Source organism: Poecile atricapillus, chromosome 26 (genome assembly GCF_030490865.1).
Source record: "Poecile atricapillus isolate bPoeAtr1 chromosome 26, bPoeAtr1.hap1, whole genome shotgun sequence".
Lineage (NCBI taxonomy): Eukaryota > Metazoa > Chordata > Aves > Passeriformes > Paridae > Poecile > Poecile atricapillus.
Window position 1 is genome coordinate 3,057,133 of NC_081274.1, and position 23,280 is coordinate 3,080,412.

The following is a 23,280-nucleotide window of genomic DNA, read 5'->3' on the forward strand; positions in this document are numbered from 1 at the left end:
CTCTGTGCCCAGAGTGCTGCACACACTGCTGACCATTGCCAGGAGTTCCAGGGCAGGCGGCAGAAGAGCAGGAATGGTCAGGCAGGGCACCAGCCCTGGGCTGCTCTTTGCCTTTCTCTCCTCCTGTGCAGACTCCAGACAGCCCATGGCACCAGTGTGTGCTGTGCCCAGCACGGCGCCGCTTCCCCTCAGGAGCAGCCAGCTGCCAGCTTGGCTCTGAGAGCGGAGGATTTGCCTGGTGCCAGCAAGAGGCAGCCAGGGCCAGGCTGCTGCCTCTTGCAGCTCCAAGGGCCTCCTTCCAGCCTGCCTCTGCCGAGGCTCAGGCTTCTCTGGGCTCTGCCAGGGCTCTGCTGGGGCTCCAGCCTGGCCAAGGCCGGGCCCGCTCTCACCTCACAGTCGCTGACAGCTCTGCACCACAGGAGACCTTGCACAGCACCCTCACTGCTCTTTCTGCTTTCTCTCTTCAGCCAGACTCTCCTCCAGCCAAAAAGATTGCACTTAAGGATACAAATCCAAGTGGCAGGAACCCAAATGTTCTCGAGTCGCATCTGCACAGCCTGCATCTGCACAGGATGTTTGCGTTGCACCGCTCCTCTGGTTTTTCCTGCAAATGCCATTGCTGTTTCTGCCTCAAATAGAAATGCCAGAGCTGGGCAAAACTTGGCCAGTTGGCCATATTCCAAAGGCAGTGTGGTCTGGAGAGGATGAATGAAGAGGAGCCTTCCCCCCTTACAAACTGTACCAAAGAAGCCATCAATGTCACTTTCCACCTCTAAGAAAAAACTGACAATTCAGGAGGAAATGTTGAGCTTTCTCACAGGGTCAGAAGGAGAGAAATGTTCCAAAGGAGTTGAGGTATTAGTAACTTTATTTATAATCCTACTCTACAATCCTGCACTACAATCCTACACTGCAGTCCTACTCTACAATCCTGCACTACAATCCTACACTGCAGTCCTACTTTACAATCCTACACTACAATCCTACACTGCAGTCCTACTCTACAATCCTACTCTACAATCCTACTCTAAGTTGGGCATGGAAAAAACAGTTTGAAATTGATTGGCGCATTCATATCTCCTCCTTCCACTTCTTCACTGCCATGATGAGTGGTGCCAGGCTGGACCCAGGCATGGCCGATGTTATAAATTGATGCTGCAGAAAGGAAAAGAAAACAACAAGAAAGCATGATTTTCCAAGCTAAGAGCTTCAAAGGCAGGGGAATGCTTTTTAAATGAAAAGGGGATTGAGTCAGATTAGGTCAGGAGCATGGGGCAAGAGTGGCACAGGCTGCCCCAAGAGCTGGTAGGAGGCCCACCCCTGGAAATATCTGAGGTGTGAGTATCCTGATCTCTTGAAAGATGTCCCTGCTCATTGCAGGACACAGACTAGATGACCTTTCCATGTCCCTGTGTGTTAGTTTGAGATGAATTGACACAGAAGTGATTTCTTTGAGAGAAGCTGCTGGGAGCTTCCTCTGTGCCTGAGACAGGCCAATGGCTGGCTAGTTCTGAGAACTGACAACATTTTGCACCATTTAGAAATGAGATGTGCCTCTGTGATGATCCACATTTTGAAAACCACCAGCCCGGGAACTGGCCCTCTTTGCTTCCGGCCCCCGAAGGTAACGGAGCTCTGGTGAGGCCGGCCCTGCTCGCCCACGGCCTGTGCTCCTGGGGGAGGCCGGGCCAGACCCCAGCGGCTCCCGGGCGGGGGATGGAGGCTGCGGGACCCCGGCCCCAGGCTGGGCCAGGCCACGGCTGCTGACATCTTGCCCACACTAAACCCTCTCCCCGGCGTGCAGCGACGGCTCCAGGCCGAGCCTCCCCTCCCAGCGGCTACCGGGCAGAGAGAGGGGCCCAGCACAGCCTGAAATCCAACACCGTGACTGCCATGACCTGGGTGAGATTGAACCCTTTCACTACACAGGTGAGACCTTTCTTATTCTTGTGGGCCTGATAATAAAATTTGTTATTCCTTTTAAGTTTGAAGCCTGTTTTGCCCTTCTCCTAATCCATAGCTCCCAGCAAGAAATGAGGAAGTGCCCTGGTGATTTTCGCCAGCACTAAATCCCAGCACTCCCTGCCAGCCCAGCCCAGATTCCTCCCCATTGTCAGCTGAACAGCACCACGGTTGGAAGTGAGGAGGATGGGGGCTCATCTGATGCCTTGGATTTCAGTGGAGGAGGAGCCCATCCCTCGGACACTGTTTCACCTGCAGCCCTTTTGGCATTTTACCTGCAGCAGCTCCTTGGCAGACCAGCGCTGCGCCTCGCCTTTCTGCAGGCAGCAGCTCAGGAAGTCACGCAGCAAAGGCGAGAATTGGTCGGGCTGCCGCAGCTGTGGGGTCCCTTTTGTGGCTATGTGGTATTTAGCCTGGAGAAAAAGGAAACACAAGGCTCCACCTGCTTCTTTCCCATCTGGAACTGCTCTCCAGAGCCCATTGTTTAAGCTCCACTTTGCAGTGGCAGTTTTTGCCCTGGCAGAGAGGCAGAGATGTCTTTCCTGTATCATTTGGATGACGACTTTCCTGTATCATGAAAAAACCCAAGCCCCAAAGCCACAGCTTTGCCAACATCCAGCAGATCTTGCCTTGGCAGCTGATTTCATTGCCTGATCTAGTTAGTGGCAACTACATCAGCAAATACATGTTTCCTTCTCTGAGGATTCCCACCAGCTTGGCAGCCTTTTTGGAAGAGGGATTTTGCTATTCTAACTAACTCTACTATTTCCAAGGATTCTTATATGAAAAGCATCTCTGCAGTGCTTGTTGGTCCCTTAAGCACAGCTGCCACAAAAGAAAACTCATCAAGCTTTTTGTCCTGTTCTTGACAATGATGGCAATTGGAAGAAAAGAAAGGAAATCCAGCAGGTGTTCCTCAGAGAAGGAAACAAAAATTTGGAATCTCATTTCCAACACAGACACATTAAGATGCCTCCACAAATGTATTGGCTTGAAAATGCCTGTTTGGGCACACAGGAGCCACCTGCAGCTCTGTCTCTCAGCACTCTGAAAATTTCAGGTTCCCTTACGTGGCAAAAGGAAAATATTCATTGTGAAATCAGAAGCATCACCCCTGTGGTAACCCTGTGCTCGTTGGATTCTCAAGTCAATGCATTAACGCTGTGCCCATCCCAGAAGGTGCCAGGAAACAAACAGGAGGTTTTGGCAGGCTCTCCCCGTCACCAGGCTCCAGCTTGGTGATATGGAGAAAGTGGCTTGGGTTATGAAAGAAGGTGGTCACTGAGTGTCTCAGCAGCACTGCACAAGAAGCAGAAGAGACTCTGGCTTTACAGCCTCATCTCCAGGTTTCAGGCAAGTTTCCCTGTGAGAAGAATGGGGGTGCACTTCTTCTCTCAAAAGCACTGTTTTAGAAACTTGGTTCGGTTTGAGTTTCTTTGCTTCATTTCTGGAAAGATAACACCAGCTCTGAGATGCTTGTTTCCTATTCTTGGGGCCATCTACACAGCCAAAAGAGCTGGAACGACTTCTAAGGGAAAGCAAAATGCTGCCTGAGAATGGAGATGGTTTGGGCGAGGTAAGGCTTGAGTTCCCCCACTGCTGCAACCAAAGCTACAGCAGATGCTGATGTGCTGCAGGGACATTTGTAGAAGGGGCCTTGGTGGAAGTACTTCCAGCAGATGGCCATGGGATTTTGTCCAGTGAGCAGAGAACACGGGACAGGTGAGAAAGACAGCGGGATCAGAGAGTATTTGCTCCTTACCGATCGAGCAGTGAAACTGTCATAAGGAGTTTTTTGTTCGGCCATTTCAATTGCCACAATTCCAAAAGACCACACGTCCACTTTGGGGCCATATGGTTGACGCTTCACCACTTCAGGTGCCATCCACCAAGGAGTCCCGATCACTGAGCACCGTTGATTTTTCTCAGGGGTGAGCTGAGCAGAAAGGCCAAAATCAGCTGAGGAGAAAGCAAAATACTGTTTTAATTTTAATACTGTCAATTAGGAAACCAAGGCAAAGAATTCCCCTGTAGAAGTTTGAGAATGTGCAGTTGAATTTCCTGGACAACACTCCCTGCTCTGTTTCCTTGGGGCTTTAGCCAAGGAAATATGAATTGGCTACTTCAAACATCCCCCCATTTTTTACACTTCCTCCAGCAGTGCCTTTTGTTCCCCTGAAGGTTTAGATTGTAGCTCCCTCCCTCTGGCAGGAACACACACAGACACACACAGAGCAATAGCACTCTTGGCTGCTTGTGGTTCCTTGTCATAGCTCTATGCACACTGCAACTGTGCCTTCAGCCCACAGCAGGGGGGACCCCTGCACTGCCAGCAGCAGCATTTTTGGGGAGCTGGCAGTCACTGAAAGCAGCCCCACAGCCCCCATTCCTGGAACGCTGAAGCTGACCAAGAATACACTGACCCAGCTTGACAGAGCCGTCGGTTCTGAGCAGGATGTTGTTGCTCTTCACATCTCGATGGATCACGTGGTTGGAGTGAAGAAAATCCAGTCCTTGCAGGCACTGAGAGAGAAAACAGAACCAGGGGGGCAAAAAGTAGTGATGTGAGTTCATCCCACAAGGAAGGAAACAGCTGTGGAAGGTTCCCTTTGCAGGGGAATGGGGAGGAATGGCAGAACACAGCGCCATTGAGAGCAAGAGCCTGCTGCTCCAACAGTAGCAGAGCAGCACCTTTCTCAGGAGAGGCATGTCAGCTTTTGAAAGAGCACCAGCAACTGCTGTTGTAGACTGTCCCCTGCAAACCAGCCAGGGTGACTGCAGCTGCAGTGCATGTGCTCAGAAGCAAAGAGCATTTGGGCTGCACTACTGTCCTTTTCAGCTGAGGACTAAAAGAAATTGGTCTCTTTTTTTCTTTCCGTTTGTTTCAAATCCTGCCACCACACCTTTGCTTTAGAGACAAGGAATGCAGTGCAGACAGGCAAAAGTTTAGCTAGGCAAGGTGGAGAACTGCAAATGCCAATGCAAGAGACAGAGCTAGAATACAAGAGCAGGGGATAAGAGTACAGGAAGTGAGTCCAGTGAGTGCAGGGGCACTGGCAGACAGTTCACTTGAGATGCTCTTGCTTGCCCATAGCCTAGCAGCAACACAGAAACCAAGCCTGGCCCATGAAATCACTCCCATTCTGAGCCCCTGTTTCCCAGACAATCCAGCTCAAGGCCTTGGAAGCACAGAGGGGATCCCTGACCTCCCGACTGACAGCTGCAATCTCTTCTTCAGACATTTGAGCCTCGTCGATGAGATCTCTCAGAGTGCCTCCGTCCATGTACTCCATCACCAGCCAGAGTTCCTCATGCACAAGGTAGCTGAAAAAAGGAAACAAGGCCATGCAGATGAACATGCACGGCTAGGTTGGTTTTTTGCTTGAGTCTTGTTTCTGGGTCCCTTGGAGACAAGGGCAGAAGAAAAGGAATAGACATTGCCTCTAGGCTGTGCAGTGTTTGCAGTCTGTGCTGTCTCAAGGAGAAAGGCAGTTTAGGAAGAGCCCAGATAAAAAACCTGTCACACATGGCATTTCTGGAAATAAGCACCTAGTCTTCCTGGCATGCACAGCAGTGGAAAAGAGGGGCAACAATGCAAGGGCAATCCTCTCTTGGATGCTTCATCAGCATTTAAGAAACTTGAAAAACTCAATCCCAAAGAACTGTGGAGGCAATGAACTTACAAGGTATTGAATTCTTAAGATAGGGCTGATGCAGGTATTTGAACAATTTTCAGTCTGCATTTGCCAGGGTGGATTCATGCAGACAAAATGCAGTCTCTTCCCATCCATTGGAGATAAGTAGAGAAATAATAATTAACAGCTCTATTTCCTGCCAGTGACCAAAGTGGGTTTTTAAGCTCTCATGCTTGTAGTATGTAAACAAACATTCAAGGGATAGGACCGTGACCACTCACCTGGCTAAGTAATTCACGACCCTGGGACTCCTATTACTCTCCATGATCCTGATTTCATTCATGGTTAGTATCTTCCTCCTCACTCCTTGCACACTTATTTTCTTTATGGCCACCTCAAAGGACATTGAAAAGGAGTAATTTGAGGAAATTGGTAGCATGAGACCACAACACACATGGAGCAAGTGATTTTGGAATGGCAGAGCCAAGCTGTGCCAAAGTGCCTTGTGATTAGACCTCATCATTGGAGTAATTAGGAAGTGACATTCCAACAGCCCATTTCTCTGCTCCCTTGGGGGCCAGTTACAGGACACGTGGTCACTGGCGATTTGTCTTGTCCACAAAGCCTGTTCCAAGTGCAATTTGCAGGCTGGCTCCAGTCTGTGCTTCTTGTGCCTTTTCAGCACAGCTCTACTCAAAGCTCCAGCCACAGCTCTCAGCAGTGGGGAAAGGCCTGGAGAGCAGCAGAGGCTGCAGGGGCTGTTGACATTTACCTCTCCTCCTGTGGCAATGTCAAGTGCTCTGGAAACCTCTCCAAAACCCCTAGAAACAAAACAGCAGCAAAGAAAGGAGAAGCCATTTAGATCTTGCAGTGAGAGCCAGTCCAGACAGGAGAGCTCTGCTGTAAATGCCTAAAAGCTGCAGGTTGCAGGAGGGGTCTGCCAGAAGGCAGATGATGCATTTTCCCCTCAAGTGCATGGGCACTGGGGCTGTTCCTGAAGCGCTGGGCTTTACTGCCTCAGCTCCAAAAGGCAGCTTATTCCTTCATCCCAGGTATCAGTTTCTAAACTGTGCAATTCTAATCCTGAGCACGGAGTATTTCCTTTAGCAAACTCTTGGAAAGAAATGTTCCTGAGAACTGTTATCTGACAGCTCTCATGGGGGTAGGTTGTGCTTTCAGGCAAGCAAGATTCTTCTCCTCTCATTAGTGTGGCCAGATGCTTTGGAGACATCCAAAAATGTGAAGGAAATGAACCCTGAGCTGTCCCACACTTGAGAGACAAGCAGATTTACCAGGTTCTGTTCCTTGCTGCAGGCAAGACCTTGGCAGCATGGAGATGTCTTTGACAATGCCTTCTGAGCACACTTGACAAATTCTGGCCAGTACTGAGAGATGGGGCAGACTAAGCCCGGTGTCTAAACATGTGGACAACTTGTCTGACTTCCCACTTGATGGATATTCCACCAGGGAAACACCTGGCCCATGGCTGTGTAGAAGTAACTGTGGTTGGACTCACCCGCTGCCAAGACTTTCCAGTTCAATGTATTTTGTGACGGGATTTTCCTTGTTCACCATTCTCCCTGAGGGAAACAAAATGCAAGATGCTCACTTTCAGGCAGAGATCCTAACTTGCAGGAGATCCCAAAGGCAGCCCCGCTGTCTGGGGCTCTGAACCCTCTGTGGTCAGCTGGGCAGCAACCACAGCAGCAACAAGACAGGCAGTTGTGCAGTACAAATGGCCAGCAGAGAGACTGATTTTGTCCAGTCCTTGGAAGGAAATGAAGCGCAGAGAGCACAGCAGGGCACAGCACAAGGCTGGCAAAGGCCAAGCATGAGCACTGACAAGCAATGGCAAGAAGACACAGCCAGCCTGAGCCCCTGACAAGCTGTGGCCCCCGTTCAGGCCACAACAGCATTGCCTTGGAGATCAGACACATCCAGGTGCAGATCAAGGCCCTTTTTTGTCCCAGCAGGTGAAGGTAGACACCAAATCAGCTGGGATCTTTTCTCAGCCCCACCAGGTCTTTTCTGAGAGCACAGCACTGGCAGCTGTTATGGGCAAGAAGCAGATTAAATGGGTTGTGCTGCAGAATCACAAAGGGCTTGATGTGTTTTCCCAGAGACTGATCTGAGCAGGGCTTGGGCCAATAGGTAGGATTCTAAGAGTCATGGGAATGACTGGGAATCAGGTATGAAAAAGTGCCATGGATCTGAGGAATACACAGCAGAGGGGCTGCAGGCTCGCTCCTGAGAAATGCCTGCAGTGCTGTTTTATCTGATCACACCACGTGGATGTGTCTCTTGGACACATCTTTATAAGAATAAAACTAGGATATTAATTACAGATTGTTATACAAGTATCTGTTTCTTCACTGTGGGCCCAATGAAAACATCTCTTGCTCTCTGTTTCTGCTGTCACCTGATGTTCTTTCAAAGGAGTCCTCACTGACAAAAATACAGCATTCTCATAAAAACCTTGTAGATGTAGTAGAGGCAATAAGAACAGTCATAAAAATGAAACAGTCATAAAAAATAAAAATTACACCAGTAAGACACATGGGGCAGAACAGGTCCTCCAGGATGGAGAAAAACAAACTCTACCAAAAAAACCCAAATCTGAAACCAAAAAGGGATAAAAACTGAAAACTAAACACAGAACCACAACAAAAAGACAAACCCCAAAACCAATCAATATCTCTGAAGTCTTTTGGTTCTGATGAGTGGTGGGGAGTCTGGAGTCTAAGGAGAATTTAGGAATCAAATATTCTGTTCAGTTTGGCCACTAGCACACAGGACTTGCATAGATAATTTGCTGGGCCACAGCCTTCTGCTGATCCAAGAACAATTCCTGCTTCTGCCTTTAGTGGCAAGGGAATCCCAGGCAAAGCCGAGCCAGTCCAAGCTGCCCTCAGAGGCAGCAGGAACACCCAGAGCGCTCTCTCGCTGCCTCAGAGCACAGCAGTTCCTGTGGGGAGTCCTAAATGTCTCTGGGACACCAAAGTGAGGAGGATCATTTGCTCCAGCTCTGCTGGCACGTGCACACAATACACTGTCCCTCAGACAAGAAATACACCAGACGTACTCAGTTGCTCCAGGAAGTCTCCCTGGCTCTCCTGTAGCTGAGCAGCAGATGTGTCACTGCTGGAAATGGAGAAACTGCCCAGGCTCCACTGCTCAGCTTGGGGAACAAAGGCTCCTTTAGATGCTGCTGCTGCAGCAGATTCAATGGAAGAGCCTGTGTAGATCTGAGAGAAGAAAGGAGTTTGTGTCATAAAGCTGGCTGGCAGAGATTACCCCAAGTTCCCTTTTCAAATGCAAGCCCTTAGGAAGTTGCTGTTAGCCACATGCAAAGCTCATCAACTGGATTATTTTGGATGCCCGCTTCTGGAACCAAATGGTCAAAACCTAAGGTTGGTTTTAATCAAGTTCATGGCCAGTTTCATTTTCCATTTTCCTGGATTTTCTGAAGGATGACTGCAACAACGACCATTCCACTTCCTCCCAAGGATCCCTTTCCCCCTCCAAGGGCTGCAGACACATTTGCAGCTCCTTGTTCTAATGTTGGAGCTCCTCCCCCTCAGTCCTCTTTTCCTGCACCATCTTCAGAAGGTGCTCAGCCTGCAGCACTTGTGCTTGGGACAGTACCTGTGCCTCCCGCCGACCTTGGGGCTCTTCATCACCAGGCATTTGCTGGAAGCCTTCGCAGGCTGCCAGGTGAGATATCAACACGTCCACCTCAAGTCAAACAGAACAAAGCAGTCAGAGACCACAGCTTGTCCCTGTCTGCCAAGGCTCATTGACTGTGAGCAAAGGGAAAGAGCAGGACAGCAGCAGATTCACCAAGGGATACAGACAGCTTGCAGCTTGTATTCCAAATCTATCTGGGGGACTCTGTTCACTTGCAAAAAGCCCTGAAGAAACAAGGAGAGCAGGAGCAGGCCAGCAGGAATCCCTTGAGATGAGTGCTGGCAAAAGGGGCAAATGACTGGTCCCACTGTCCAGGGCAGCAGCTGAGATTGAGCACAGCAGGAAATGTCCTTCCAAGCAGCTGGGATAGACACTACAGCAGGATGGCACTGAGAGGCATCAGCCCACCCCCCTGCTGCTCTGCAGAGGAAAGGCAAGAAGGGCAGAAAGCACCAGACTGCAGTGACTGCTGTGCCTATCGCTCTTTCACTCACTCGATTTTCTAGAGCCTCTTGCTTCTGAACGAGGAGATTAAATTTCTCTTGGATGATCTTCCTTTCTTCCTCCAGCCTCTTCTCCCTTTCCTTGATCCTAGCCTCAGTTTCCTGCAGCTCTGCCAGCAGCTCCTCATCGGAGGCCTGTGAAGAACGACAGAGAGGAATTTCTGTGAGTGGAGTGTCTGCCACTCTTTCACTCACCTGGTTTTGTTGACTGCCTCTCTGCTGATGGAGATTCATCTCCTCCTGGATGTTTCTCCTGTCTTCCTCGTGCCTCCTCTTCACTGCCATGATGGCCCTCTGAGCTTTGGGCAGCTCTGCTTGGGGCTCTGCCTTGATGTTCTGTACACACAAATGGAGAGCAAGTGCCTGGGAGCTGCCATCAGGCTCAGCTTCTTCCTCAGTTTCAGCCTCAAAATCACACTCATTCAGTCACTTCTTTCTGCTTCCCTACCCACCTCTGCTTCCACTGTAACCTCCTGTCCCGCTGCTGATCTCTGCAGAGGCTCTTTGCTTTCAGGGCCTCTGGCACTCGTGGCCTGCTCAGTCCCAAGAGCTGCGTTTTATGCCCCTCTTCCTGCCCTTCACTCTGTCCCCTGCTGAGTCAGGCTTACCTGGCCATTCTCCAGTGGCTCTTCCACCTGCTGCCCCAGCTGCTCTTCCTGCTCTTGGGCTGGGAACAGCTCTCCCTCAGTCTGGCACGGCCTCCCTGATAAAACAATCTGCTCCTGCTCTTTCTCTGGAAGGACCTGCAGAGAAAGCAAGAGAAGATGGGCTTCAACTTCTCATACAACATTTGTGGGCCAAGACTCAAAGACTGATGGGCTCTCACGTTCCCAAAGCACTGTGCTGCTGCTCTCCTGCCTTGTTCTCTGCCCGTGGGGAAGCACAGATTCCAAAGTGACCCTGGCAGTGCAATCAGGACCCATCTGGCACTGAATCTCCAGCAGACTCTTGGGCAGCTGACAGGAAATGTGGGGCATTTCTCAAGAGTCTCCCTTCCCTTCTGCTGTGTCCTGCTTGTCTCTCCATAGTGACTGACAGCCAGCCCTGTCCCACAGCTCCATCCTGGCTCTGCAGGGCCTTCCTGAGTGAGCTCACCCCTTGTGAGAGACACTGCTGGAGTTCATGTTCTTTTCAGGCCTGCACTGCCACTCCTGCCCTTCTGACATTTACACTCTTGTTAGAAATCCTGCTCATTCAGGAGACAAGGATGTGTGCAATTTGATCCTCTGCTGCAGGTCAGAGAGCCTCTGTGGCCACCTCAGGATATGGAAGAGGACCAAGGTGTTTCTCCTCCGTCTTTTGTCAGCTGAGAATTCTGAGCAGCAGTGACAGAGATCCTCAAAAGGCCCCATCAACAAATTAATTGACACACCCCTAGGGATGCCAGTGAAGGAAGCCATGTGTCATGTAATGCATGTATGACCAAAGTCAGCAAAAACCACCTAAACCATGGAATTGTCCCACCTCACTAGGACAGGCAGAAATTTATATGTTAAACTGGGAGTGTCAGGACAGAAAAGGCAGGAGGAGGAAAACAGTTCTGAGGGGAAAAAAACAACCATCTCTAAAGGGGTTCTTAGCAACACAAGACAGCACTCAAGGACCTGCAGCTTTGCCCCCACACTAGGCTCCAATGCAGTTTCCAAAGCTGAAGACTTCACCACAAAACGTATCAACAGAAACTTGCCCCTTGTGGATTTTGCCTCAGAAGAAGGGTTCAGAACTACGCAGTTTGTTTCTTTGGCCACACAGGACAAGAATGGCCGGCCACAGCTTCATGGACAACACAATCATCTCCTTGCAGCTTATCAAAAGCCAAAGGACAGCTGGCCTAAAAGACTCTGCAGAAGTGAAGAATTACTCAAGAAAACTGCAGAACACTTCTCCAGGTCATCCAGAGGTTTCCAAAAAGGGACAGCAAACAAACCAAGCCCTGTGAGCCCCAGAAATGCTGTGTGAGCCCTTGGCCATGGCTTGGCAGAAGCCAAGAGACAGAGCTTCACTGAGCCAAGCAGCCAGCTGCTCACCCGCAGGCAGCAGCGCTTTGGGGCCTCAGCACGACGGCTCAAAGCCCAATTTCCAGCTGCCACGGGATGGGGGAATGGCTGGGTGCTGGCAGGACTCCAGCACTCAGCATCCTCAGCCACCAACAGCAAGTGCTGGCTGCTCAGAAACTTGCAGCTCTGCCTTGCACTAAAGACAGCAGCACCCAGCACTGGCACTTACTGTCTGGGGATGGTCAGGCTGGGCTGTGACCACAGCTGGAGGCTCGTGCTCCTTTTGCTCATTTTGCTCCTCTTTGGCCTCTTCTCCAGGAGCAGAGGGAGCCACAGCAGAGTCTGCTCTTGGTTCTGGGCTCTGTGGACAGATGGTGGAGTTAGGGACAGGCAGCTACCTATCATTTAGAACCTTATTTCTATTCAGCTCTATTTCTACAACCAGCTCTACCAAGCACAAATCATCAGCTTTGATAGCAATGGGATTCTAAGTCTCTCCAACTAAATCAAAATGGGTTAATTCAGCCAGGCAGCAAATAGTTCTGAATTAGAGAGTTCACCCTGGCTACTATCAGCAAGCAACGTTCTCTCTGCAAAACTGAGCTCTGAGTTCTTTTAAAGCTCTGCAATGGAAAATTAGGAAATAGCCAACAATGCCTTTGCTATTGCTGTTGTAAACATGGAAATGGATCTTCTTTCAGCCCACCCAGCTGGTCCTCTACACTCTACTGCCACAGGCAAAGCTCACAGTTCCCTCCACAATTCTGAAACACCAGGAACATCAAATGTTCCTTTCTGACTCACCTCAGGATCGGCACCTCTGAACACACGGGTCAGATGACCTGCAGTGGGCAAGGAAAATGAACCAAATTCTTTGAGAAAACTGGAGAGAACCGTGGCCTATTTAGAACAGCATCTGAGAAGATCTCCCAGTCTACATTTTCAAAGGTGTCCTGCTTGACTGTTGTGGTTTAAAGCAGCAACTAAAAAATCACTAGAAAACTTACTTATTTCTTGCTGTGAGATATGGATTAGAACAAGAGCAAAACAGGCTTAAAATTTAAATGGAATAAAGAAAGTTCATTAACAAAAACTACAAGAATAAGAAACCAGAATAAAACTTCTAGAACAACCCTTTTCTCCCCCACTACCCAACCATTCCCTTGTTTACATGACAACATGGAGACAAAAAACTTTGGAACTTTGGTGTTTACAACAGTCCCAATTCCTGCTAGAGTCTTTTCATCAGTCTTTGTAGAGAAACAGAAGTCTTCTTCTGCTATCTATGGAGTTTTTCACAAGAAAACTATTTTTCTTCATAGCTTTCTATTTCTCTGATGCCAGCTGCCCGGAAATCTGCCATCTCCTCCCATTTCACATCACTCTGAGGTGTGTTATGGGCCATGAGTCTAGGGATGTCATTTTTATGAATGAGCTATTCAAAGGCAAAAGTTCTCTTTATCTGTTTTTGTGACCTCCCTGGAAACACAAGTTTTCTCTTTTTGCTTCTTAAAAGCCACAGCTCTGTTCCAGCATCTCACAGTGTCACAACTACTTCATCATTTGCTCAAAATCCACACTTTGAAATACTCCATTCCTCCCAATATACTCTGTCATGAATTAAAGGAGTTTTCTTCAGAACACTACTGTCCATCTCCATAGCTTTAACAGAAAACTATTTCAGCTTATTAAAGCATCTCCTTATTTCTCTTCCCCCTCTAAATTTAATTTTTTTCTTCACTCTCTTTGATGGGTTGATGGTTGATCACTCCCCCTCTCTCTCTCTCTCTGGAAAAAAAGGATTAATCTGCAAGTCTCATCCAGATAGTAAAAGAGTTAAAATCTTGCTAAAGCTGCAGATGTTGATGGTGTCAGGTTTCAGTTCAGTGGCAGAAACTGCAAACCAAGTCAGGCCGGGCCGGCTCCGTTTCTCCCCCCACCCCGCCCTCTGCAGCCTTGTCCAGCCTGGAGGGGGGGAGGAGGCCGAGACAGAGCCCTGTGACCTCGTCAGAAGCCAGAAACCAAAGAGAGCAAGAAATTCCCGGCCTTCCATCTTAAGGTGGAGTTCACAGGTTGATCTCACTTCTCAATAGTTCAAACCGCTGACAATTCTCACACATGGCCAGTAATTAGTCAGAGAAAAAACTCCCATCAGCCTCCAGCAGTTTCAACTTCCCGAGCTCTCAGAGCTGTCTTAAAAGTAAAGTCACCCCAAGACATTGAGCCAGCAAAGTGAGGAAATGCCAGACTCTGCTGCCACAGGCTCTCCCGTGGAGGGAACAGAACCCCTGCAAATGCTGCCCGCAGCCTCCTGGCTACAGACACCCCGTGTTTTGCTGAAGGTGTTGACAGGAGCTTTACCAAAGCAGTGGCATCCTCATGGTCTTTCTGTTTCAATAGCAACCCGGTCACTAAGAAAGAGCAGGGAGACCTACAAAAGCCAGCTTAGGTTCCAGCCAGGGAAAACCTCTACTTACGTGCCAGGTTGGTCAGGTAATAGCCGGAATAGCCAATGCCATAAAGGGTGCAAACGGCAGCAGCGAGCTGCTCAATCATTGTAGCACTGCTGTGCCAGTTTGCAGACTGTGCTCAACTCAAGAACAAACAAGGCTCCTGTCAGTGTGCAGCTGCCCACTGACAAACGCCTCAAGCAGGAGGATGCTCCTGCACTGAGCAAGCCCAAGAGCTGCTCTGACACTGAGGCCTTCCGTGCACCAAGGCAACCTTGGGATGTCACCACGACAATGTGGCATCCATGCCCTGACATCACAAAGCCAATGCTCTGCGGTGCTCTGGGAATTGATGCAGAGCAACCTGAGCTTCCCTACAGCAAACACAAAATTGCCTGGGAGGTTCTCCTCTGTCACAAAGTGTCACAAATCCTTTGGTGGGCTGTGGGAAAGGGAAAGACAGAAACTTCCACAGATACTGAAGGGTTTGATTTCCAGCCTTGGAAGGAGCTTGGGTTTATGCAATGCTAAAGGTTCACAGACGTTGAGTCGAGAATTCATAAGTTTATGTTCCTATAGCTGCAAGTAAGAATATGCCATAAGTAAATAAGAAACTGCATTAAGTGAGATGGTGGAGAGTTTTCAACTGTAATTGTGTGATTTTATAGAGTAAGCTATGAATCTAAATATTATCATAAGAAGCACATGTGTGTACGTGAGCTAGCAGTCTATTGGGTGAAAAGCAGACACAGTGCAGCAGAACTTGGCAAAGGTGAAAGGTGATTAAGTAATAATAAACTCCATGTCAATTGTCCATTGTACCAAAATGTGATATATTGCTGTGTAACAAAGAAACTCATGACTACCTTTGAGCTATGGCCCACTTATACTCCTCCAAAATCTCATGCCTTCAGACTGAGACCTTTTTTGATGTATTTCAGCAATAAATCGACTTCACAGCACCAGTGGTCCCACCCCTGGTTATTTACAGCCTGACAATGGGCCAAACCCTGTTGTTGAAGAGATCCAAGAGTAACTCCAAGATTGCCCTGTGGAGAGAGAAAACAAAGAGAAGTTGTCATAAGACAACAAGGACCGCTCCTCAGTCAAGGCAGGATGGATGGAACAGAGTTTCTAAAATGTAACAAGTAGCAGAAGCAGAGGAGTTTGCAGAAGAAATTGTTTTACAAGTGCTTGCCCTAGGGAAATAAAACTGATGTGGCTAATAGGGAATTAATCATGTCTATTATTCATTAGCAGCCATCTGAACATTTATACTATTGGCTATCCAGGCTCACACTATTCTAACCCAATAGGAAAAAGAGCATGAAAGTTATGTGCACTTGTAATAAATGTTTCCAGATATACCACCTCTGGGGACCATGCATTGTTCATGTGCTGCAGTGCCCCAAGCACCCACATCCTGCACCGCAGCTGAGCTCTGAGATGGGACTAAACCAAAGAAAATTGGGTTTTTGGCCATTGATGCTTGTGACTAAACCCAAGAATGCCTGTTCCTGTACCAAAGGAACTGCACAGCCATCAGCCTGCTGCAGCACTGCTGGGGCATCTCAAAGAAGCATGTGGGCCTGTGCCTCAGCCCTGGAGCCCCCCCTGGGCACTTTTGTGAGCCACAGAGATGAGGCTGCAATGGTCATAAGGAAAGAGAAGAAGAAAGTCACAGAAGAATGGGGGAAGATGTAGAAGATGGTGGGAGGAGGAAGCCAGTGGGAGCAAATGGGTAACTTTCATCCAAATTGGGAGCTACGAGGCAGGGACCCAAGAGATGTGGGATAGAGACCCCATCACCTGTGACTTCCTCTCTCAGCTGAAAAGAAAAAGAACAGAGAAATAGCTGGGCTTTGGCTGTGTGTCTAGATATGAAGCCACGTTACATTTTTGAATGGCTCCACACGAGTTCTTCAAGTTTTCTCCCAGCCTGCAGGTTCCCCTGCCCCAGGACCACCAGTGGCCAGTTTTGTTGGTTTTGCATGGTTTAAATTTTGGTGAGGAGGGAAGAAGCCAGCCATGGGAATGCTATTTCTGCTAAAAGGAGCTGCTAAAAGCTTTCTCCATGCCTGGCAAAACCAATCACTGGCTGGCTCTGAGAACAGGCCCATTGCTAAGCCAATTAGAAAAGCTGGAAACACTTTGATGACAGCAGATTTAAGAGAGGAAAGAAACGTGGGAAGCTCTCTTTCTTTCTGCCCTCCGAGGGGTGGTGAGGGGGCACCGAACCCCTTCCCAGCAAGCCAGCTGTGGTGGTTTGGCATTTTAGAGAAAAAAGTAGAAAACACCCACAGAAGTGATTTCTCTGAGAGAGGCTGCTGGGAGTTTCTCTCTGCTTGAGATCAGGCCAATAGCCGGCCAGTTCTGAGAACTGACAGCATTTTGCAGCACTGAAAAGTGAGATCACCTTTGTGAATAGCACATTTAAAAACTCCAGCTGGGGAAGTTGTCTCTTTTTGTTTGCAGCCTTGAAAGGTATTGGAGCTGTGGTGTGGCTGGCCCCACTCCCCGCAGCCTGTGTGGCCTGGGGGGGCTGGGCTGGAGCCCAGTGGCTCTGGGCTGGGGGGATGGAGACTGCGGGACTTCCCCCGGCCCCAGGCCAGGCCGGGCTCTGCTGTGGCCCCTCCCGGGAAGCCCTCCCAGTCCCATTCCATGGGGTGGCTGAAGCCCTCCCCAGGGGGACCCCGGCCCTGAGCTGGGCCGGGCCACGGCTGCTGACATCTCGCTGATCCCCACCATGGCCTGCACAGACCGCTCCAAGCTGGAAACCGTCCCCTGCCTTCCAGCAGCTGCTGAGCTGAAATCCCACACCAGGAATGCCTGCCACACCTTGGGCCACATTTAACCCTTCCACTACACAGATGAGACCTGCAGACTTCATCCCCTCTCCAGAGAGCGCAAAGTGGGAGCGATCGACACGTAAAAGACAACATCAAACATCAAGGTCAGTACGAGGAAGAGTCAAGCCTCAGATGGAAGGAGAATGAGGAGATGCTTTAATAAGCTGAAATAGTCTTTTGGTAGGGCCATGGAGATGGACAATAATGTTCTGAAAAATAACTCCTTTCATTAATGAAAGAGTATTGGGAGGAATGAAGGATTCAAAGTGTAAATCTGAGCAAAGGTATCCATTGATGAAGCCAAGCAGGTGGTGGAGTAGCTGTGACCCCATGAGACCCTTGAACAGAGGGAGAGAGAGATGAGAGAGATGAGAGCTGATGAAGACCCTTTGGCCCCAGGGAGAGAAGGAGAAAACTTCTGTTCCCAGAGATGATCACAGAGACAGATGAAGAGAATAACTCTTGAATAACTCATGCTTAAAATAATACCCATTGAGTTCATGGCCCATGAACACACCTCAGAGTGGTGTGGAAATGGGAGGAAGGCACGATGGCAGAGTTTTGCCCTGGGTGGCTGCTATTCATAGAAATGAAAAGGCACGAGAAAACTCTTTTCTTGTAGAGAACTCTCCATGGAATGACAAGAGAAAACTCCTCTCCCTACAGATACTGATGAAAAGACTGTTGTATAGTTGGTACTGCTTTAACATCCTAAGTTTTATCTTTACATTGTTAGTTGAGAAAGGAAAAAGTTGGGTGGGGAGAGAACAGGTTTCTGGAGGTTTTATTCTGGTTTCTTATTTCTTGAAGTCCTGTTAATAAAGTTTCTTTATTCCTTTTAAGTTTTAAGCCTATTTTGCCCTTCTCCTAATCCATATCTCACAGTGAGAAATGAGTAAGTGCCCTGGAGATTTCAGCCAGTGCTAAACCCACCACATTATTTAGTGCATTAGCCAAAAACTCAAATTAGCCAATCTAAGGCACTGCACCAGGCTGAAGCTGAGGATCCCCAGCCAAGCTCAGAGGGAGGAGAACACAGCATTTGTGGGATCCTTTCCAGTCTGACTTGCTTTAGCTGCACCCTGGGGGAGGAGAGAGCAGGAGAAGGGTTGGCTGAGTCCTCTCCCCTCTGCCTTGCCCTTCTCTGCTGGATCCTCAGTTCATCCCACACCCACCCCAAGACTCCATCCCCATCCTACTGGTGCTGACGGGATTAAAGGAGATAAAGAGGAGATTAAAAAGATAGAGAGGAGAGAAAAAGAGAAGTTTAAATGCAGTTTAAATATGAAAGAAATGCATATGTTAGTGACTGCTGAGAGTTCAAAGGGAGCTGAAGGGTTTGTGAAGGGACAGGAGCCCGTGAAGGGCTCAGGAGCTGCTGCTGCTGCCGGGAGGGAGGAAATGCACCAATGGCTCCCAGCAGAGTCTGTGCTTTGAGGCTCTTTCCCAAACAGCTGCAGGAGGGAAAGCAGCTGAGTTTGGAGGAGGAGTTTTCTGCTGAGGTTTCCTGTTTGGAGCTGTCACAAGCTTGAGCTGCTCAAGGGAAAGGCGGCTCTGCTTCCAGCAGGGCCCAACTGCACGGGAGCACAACTTGGTTCCCTGGCCCTGAGCCAACGGGCAGCAGCAGCTTCTGTTCCCTCCTGGCTCTTGTGTCATTTCCAGCAGCACAAGACACACCAAGAAAAGCTCCTCCAGAACATGCCATGATCAACACAACCTGATTTCATTGCATGAAGGAGCTCTGACAGTCCCACGGGCTCAGGTTTGTTTGTCAGTGAACAAAGCAGGGAAAAGCACAGACACATTCCCTGCACAGGGAATTCACAGGAGGAAAGTGCAGCGCTGGAGGATGTGCTTGGATACAACGTTCCCACGGCAGTTTTGGGGATAAAATCGTCAGGAGAGAGAAAAGAAAAAGTCCTACCAAGGGTGGGCTGGGGAGGGCTGGTGCTTCCCGGGAGGCTCCTGAAGCTCAAGAGGACAAAGCCCAGACCTTGTCCAAGCTCCGAGCTGGGTCTGAGCCAGAAACCAGGGGGTGGCAGAGCCATTGCTGCTGAAGGGCTTCAGATTGCCAAAGCTAAAGTGTCCAGTATCAAGGAACAACTTGAGGTTACGGAAGTGACAGTGCCCACGTTCCATCCCCTCATTTCAAACTGAAAGCGGAGCTCCACTTGTGACTCTGCTTTTTAATAATGAATGTAAAAATTCAACAAAATTCCCTTAGAAAGTACCCATGAAGATTCACATTTTGAGAGCCCACTCAAGACAGCCACAACTCCTGCCCTGGTTCAGTCCTTGTCAAGCCCACTGTGCTTTCCAGCTGCTTTGCTCCAGCTCCCCCCAAATCACCAGGAATTCCACTGAACTGAAACAAATCCAAGTCCTCGTGGTTCGGGACAAGGGCAGGGAGAGGTCCCTCCAAACCTCCCTGGGAATCACCCCAGAGCCCTCAGCCTTCCTTGTGCCCATCCCTGAAACCTCCTAGTGGCTCCCGTGGCTCTCCCAGTCCATCCCAGCCTCTCCCAGTCCATCCCAGTCACCCCAAATGCCCCCCTGCTCCATCTCGCCTCTCGTGGATCCCCTCGCCCCTCAGCCAATCAGAGCGCGCCTCTCTGATGACTCATCAGTTGCCGGGCAGATCCACAGAGCCGAGAGCCCCGCGCTGGACTCGGCCTCCCAGTGCCGCGCACTTCATTCCCAGTCCCTCCCAGTGCCACCACAGTCCCGCCCAGTCCCACCACAGTCCCGCCCAGAGGCCCCAGAGTCACTCCTATTACTTTTTAGCCCATTCCCATTCTATTCCGAGTTCATTCTCACTTCACTCCCAGACCTACACATTCTCTTCCAGTGTCCCAGTATCTGCTCTCATCTCTTTCAGTGCCACCCCAGTCCCTCCCAGTCCATTCCCAGTCCCTCCCAATGCCACACCACTCCTCACCCATCTCTCCCAGTTGCCCCCAAGCTGATCCCACTCTGTCACGTTTTCTCCCAATGTCCCCGGCGTGTCCATCTCGCTGGTGCCCTGGAGCTCCCAGCCCGGCCCAGGCCGCCTGCTCTGCTCCCTGATGGATTTCTCCCCTGCCCACATCCAGCTGAGCTGCTCCCAGGGCCAGCAGCAGCTCTCGGGCCACGTGCTGGCCACTGCCGTGCTCCCCAGCGAGGACTGGAGCCAGCAGCTCCTGGTGCTGCTGGAAACCGCCCCCGGCAATGCGGGCTCAGCTCCAGCTGCCAGGTGGAGCACGTCAGCCTGGAGCACCCCCTGAGCCGGCACTGGGGCACGGCCCGGCCCCCACAGCGCCGGGGGCAGCGGGGGAGGCACTGGGGGGGCCCAGAGGGGGATTGGGGTGTGCTGGGAGGAACTGGGAGGGAGTTTGAGATAGACTGGTTTAAACTGGGGAAGGGATTGAGGTGCTTAGGATGGCTGGGAAGGGGATTAAAGGATGTTGGGGAGAGTGGGATGGGGTTCTGGGGGTCCTGGTGGACACTGGGAGGGAGTTTGGGGGTGCTGGGAATCACTGGGAGGGATTTGAGTGAGCCTGGAGGAGCTGGAAGGAGATTGGGCATTGGAAAGGAGGGATTGGGATGAGGTTGGTTGCACTGGGAAGAGACTGGGAGGAGTCTTGATGAGTCCTGGTGGGGCTGGGAAGGGACTGGGAGAGGGTTTGGGGGTCCTGGGGCAGTGGGGGGAAATTGGGAGGGGGCTGTGGGATCCTGAGAGGAACAGGAGGGGCTCTGGTGGGTCCTGGGGAGGCTGGGAAGAGACTGGCAGTGATTTACCAAAATAGCAATATTGATCCAGTATCAATATCAATCTGTTAATGGACAAAAAACCTCTCCAACAGTTTAAAGTTACAAAGTGCATGTTTAATCACAGCACTGGGCGAGTGTGGGAGTCACCCCTTAATACACACTGCAAGTTGACAAAGAATTCCAGTGTCTATTTATTTACAAAAGTCTTGAATATCCAAAATACTAATACATATTTATAATGCTAACACTTCCCATTCCCCACTTCAGATAAAAATGAATGGTAATGTTTTTAAAATGTCATTATGCCTGCGTGGTGGGCTCCCTAATTTGAGGAGGGGGTCATTTTGGCAAGGAGGGGTCATCAAGAGATGAAGGAAAACCGCTCTTCCTCACTCTCACCTTTCTACCTTTACAATGGTTGACTTTACAAATGACATTTGGTACAACTCCAGTTTCCTCCCTTGTGACTTTGAAATGGGTTTCCAGATGTAAGGTCTGTGATCTTCCTGAACCCGTTGATCAGTTTCTCTTTTCTCATTATAAGCACAGCTGAACACACATACAATGAAAAGTAATTTTTTACCTAAGTCTAAGATTCATTATCTCAAATCCTGCTTCTCACTTAAATCATTAACTCTAACTACTTCCAGCAAGGCCTATCTCTAGCTAAGATCTCGAATTTTTCTAAAATTCTTCATTTTTTAAAATTAGTGACTACAAAGGAGGTTTCAGAGGGTCCTGGGCAGGCTGGGGGAGACTTGAAGGGTCTTTGAAGAGGCTTGGGGTGTCTGTGAGAGGTTTTGGGTGACCTGAATCCAGCAGATGCCCCAGGGATGCCGTGAAATGCTGCCCACAGCAAGATGCTGATGGGCATTGGGGGCTCCTTGTTGGGCTTTGTCTTCCTGGTGCTGGGGCTCGGCTTCTATCTGAGGAAGAAGGTGAGGGGGGTACTGGGGATTGTGTCCTCCCTCCCCCAGAGCTTGTGTGCTCCCCTCCAGGGCTCCCAAGCTCCATGTCACCCCATTTTCTCTGCCCGCAGAGCTCCTGAGGTGACGGAAAAAGGTTCTCTAGGATTTAAAGTCAACAAATCCACTCTCCTCAAGGCATTCCCATTGTTTATCTGTATCCTGTTGGATTTTCATTCCTTCGATTTCATCCAGGTGCCCACAGGGAGCCAGGAAGATGTGGAGCCTCCCAGCCAGGTGTCTTCCCAACACGGATCACCAGGACCACGGATCACCAGGGCTCTGCCCAACCGGGGTCACTGGGGATCATCCAACGCCGATCCTCCCATGGGGGATGGAGCTGGAGCAGCGCACGAAGCTCTTCCCGCACTCGGGGCACTCGCAGGGCTTCCCTTACTGGTGCCTCCGTTGGTGCCGGGTCAAATGAAAGCTCCTGGAGAAGCTCTTCCCACACTGGGGACACTCGTAGGGCCTCTCCCCACTGTGGATGCGCCGGTGCCTGATGAGGTGGGAGTTACGGTTGAAGCCCTTCCCGCAGTCGGGGCAGCGGAAGGGCCTCTCCTCTGTGTGAATCCGCTCATGTCTGAGGACATCAGAGCTGGTCTGAAACCTCTTCCCACACTCAGGACACTCGTAGGGCCTCTCCCCAGTGTGGATGCGCTGGTGTGCTCTCAGATTGGAGCTCCACCCAAAGCTCTTCCCACATTCCAAGCAGGTGTAGGGCCGTTCCCCTGTGTGGATCACCTGGTGTGTCATCAGGTGAGAGATATCTCTGAAGCTCTTTCCACATTTCCCACACTCATAGGGCTTTTCCCCAGTGTGGATCATCTGGTGCTGGATCAGGTTGGAGCTCTGGCTGAAGCTCTTCCCACATTCCCCACACTCGTAGGGCTTTTCCCCAGTGTGGATCACCTGGTGCCGGATCAATTCAGAGCTCTTTCTGAAGCCCTTCCCACATTCCAAGCACTTGTGGGGCTTCTCCCCCAGCTCTGAGCTCTGGCTGGATCTCTGGCCGTGTTCCTGGCACTGGGGGGATCTTTCCTCCTCGCAGCTCCCTGGGCTGGGCTTGCAGCCCCTCCTTGTGCGGGATCTCTGGGGCTTTTCCTCTTCCTCTTCCATCTGGACACAGCTTGGGAATGAAAATTCCTGGTTAGGAGGAAAAAAAGAGAGGAGAGCGCCTTGGGCTGGGGGTTCCTCCTTGCCCAAGTTCATCTCAGAAAGTCATTTGGCATCTTGTGTCTGTAACAAACCAAAACACCAACATCCAGACCAAACATCCTCCAAACATCAAAACAAAGATCAAGAACTACCCAAACATCAAATTCAGGCAAAACCCGCTCCAGAATACAAAGATTCAGCCCCTGCAAAAAAGCAAACCAGCAACATTTAGCCCAATAAATCTCAGAAACACTAAGATTCAGCCCACTGAAAATTATGGATCACCCTGTCCAGTCACCAACTGACTGTGGGCATGGCAACGCT

General features: G+C 50.1%; 1 protein-coding gene and 4 pseudogenes across 1 annotated transcript; 2 read left to right on the forward strand and 3 right to left on the reverse strand.

Annotated features, from left to right (window-relative positions):
- Window positions 1-23,280, reverse strand: part of LOC131588521 (zinc finger protein 850-like) — a 497,145-nt pseudogene that overhangs the window by 226,176 nt on the left and 247,689 nt on the right.
- LOC131588505 (zinc finger protein 208-like) overlaps window positions 1-23,280 on the forward strand; it is a 911,601-nt pseudogene that overhangs the window by 194,910 nt on the left and 693,411 nt on the right.
- LOC131588448 (zinc finger protein ZFP2-like) overlaps window positions 1-23,280 on the forward strand; it is a 122,427-nt pseudogene that overhangs the window by 38,183 nt on the left and 60,964 nt on the right.
- LOC131588552 (serine/threonine-protein kinase PAK 3-like) lies at window positions 1,057-9,896 on the reverse strand. The gene is made up of 11 exons (XM_058857483.1): window positions 9,779-9,896; window positions 9,243-9,332; window positions 8,680-8,842; window positions 7,114-7,177; window positions 6,370-6,418; window positions 5,879-5,991; window positions 5,169-5,286; window positions 4,386-4,485; window positions 3,725-3,921; window positions 2,238-2,375; window positions 1,057-1,155 (listed from the first exon to the last, which is right to left on the reverse strand). The coding sequence occupies exons 2-11, from the start codon at window positions 9,282-9,284 to the stop codon at window positions 1,072-1,074; spliced, it is 1,068 nt and encodes a 355-aa protein (XP_058713466.1). The 5' UTR covers window positions 9,285-9,332; window positions 9,779-9,896; the 3' UTR covers window positions 1,057-1,071.
- Window positions 21,007-23,256, reverse strand: LOC131588570 (zinc finger protein 239-like; annotated as a pseudogene).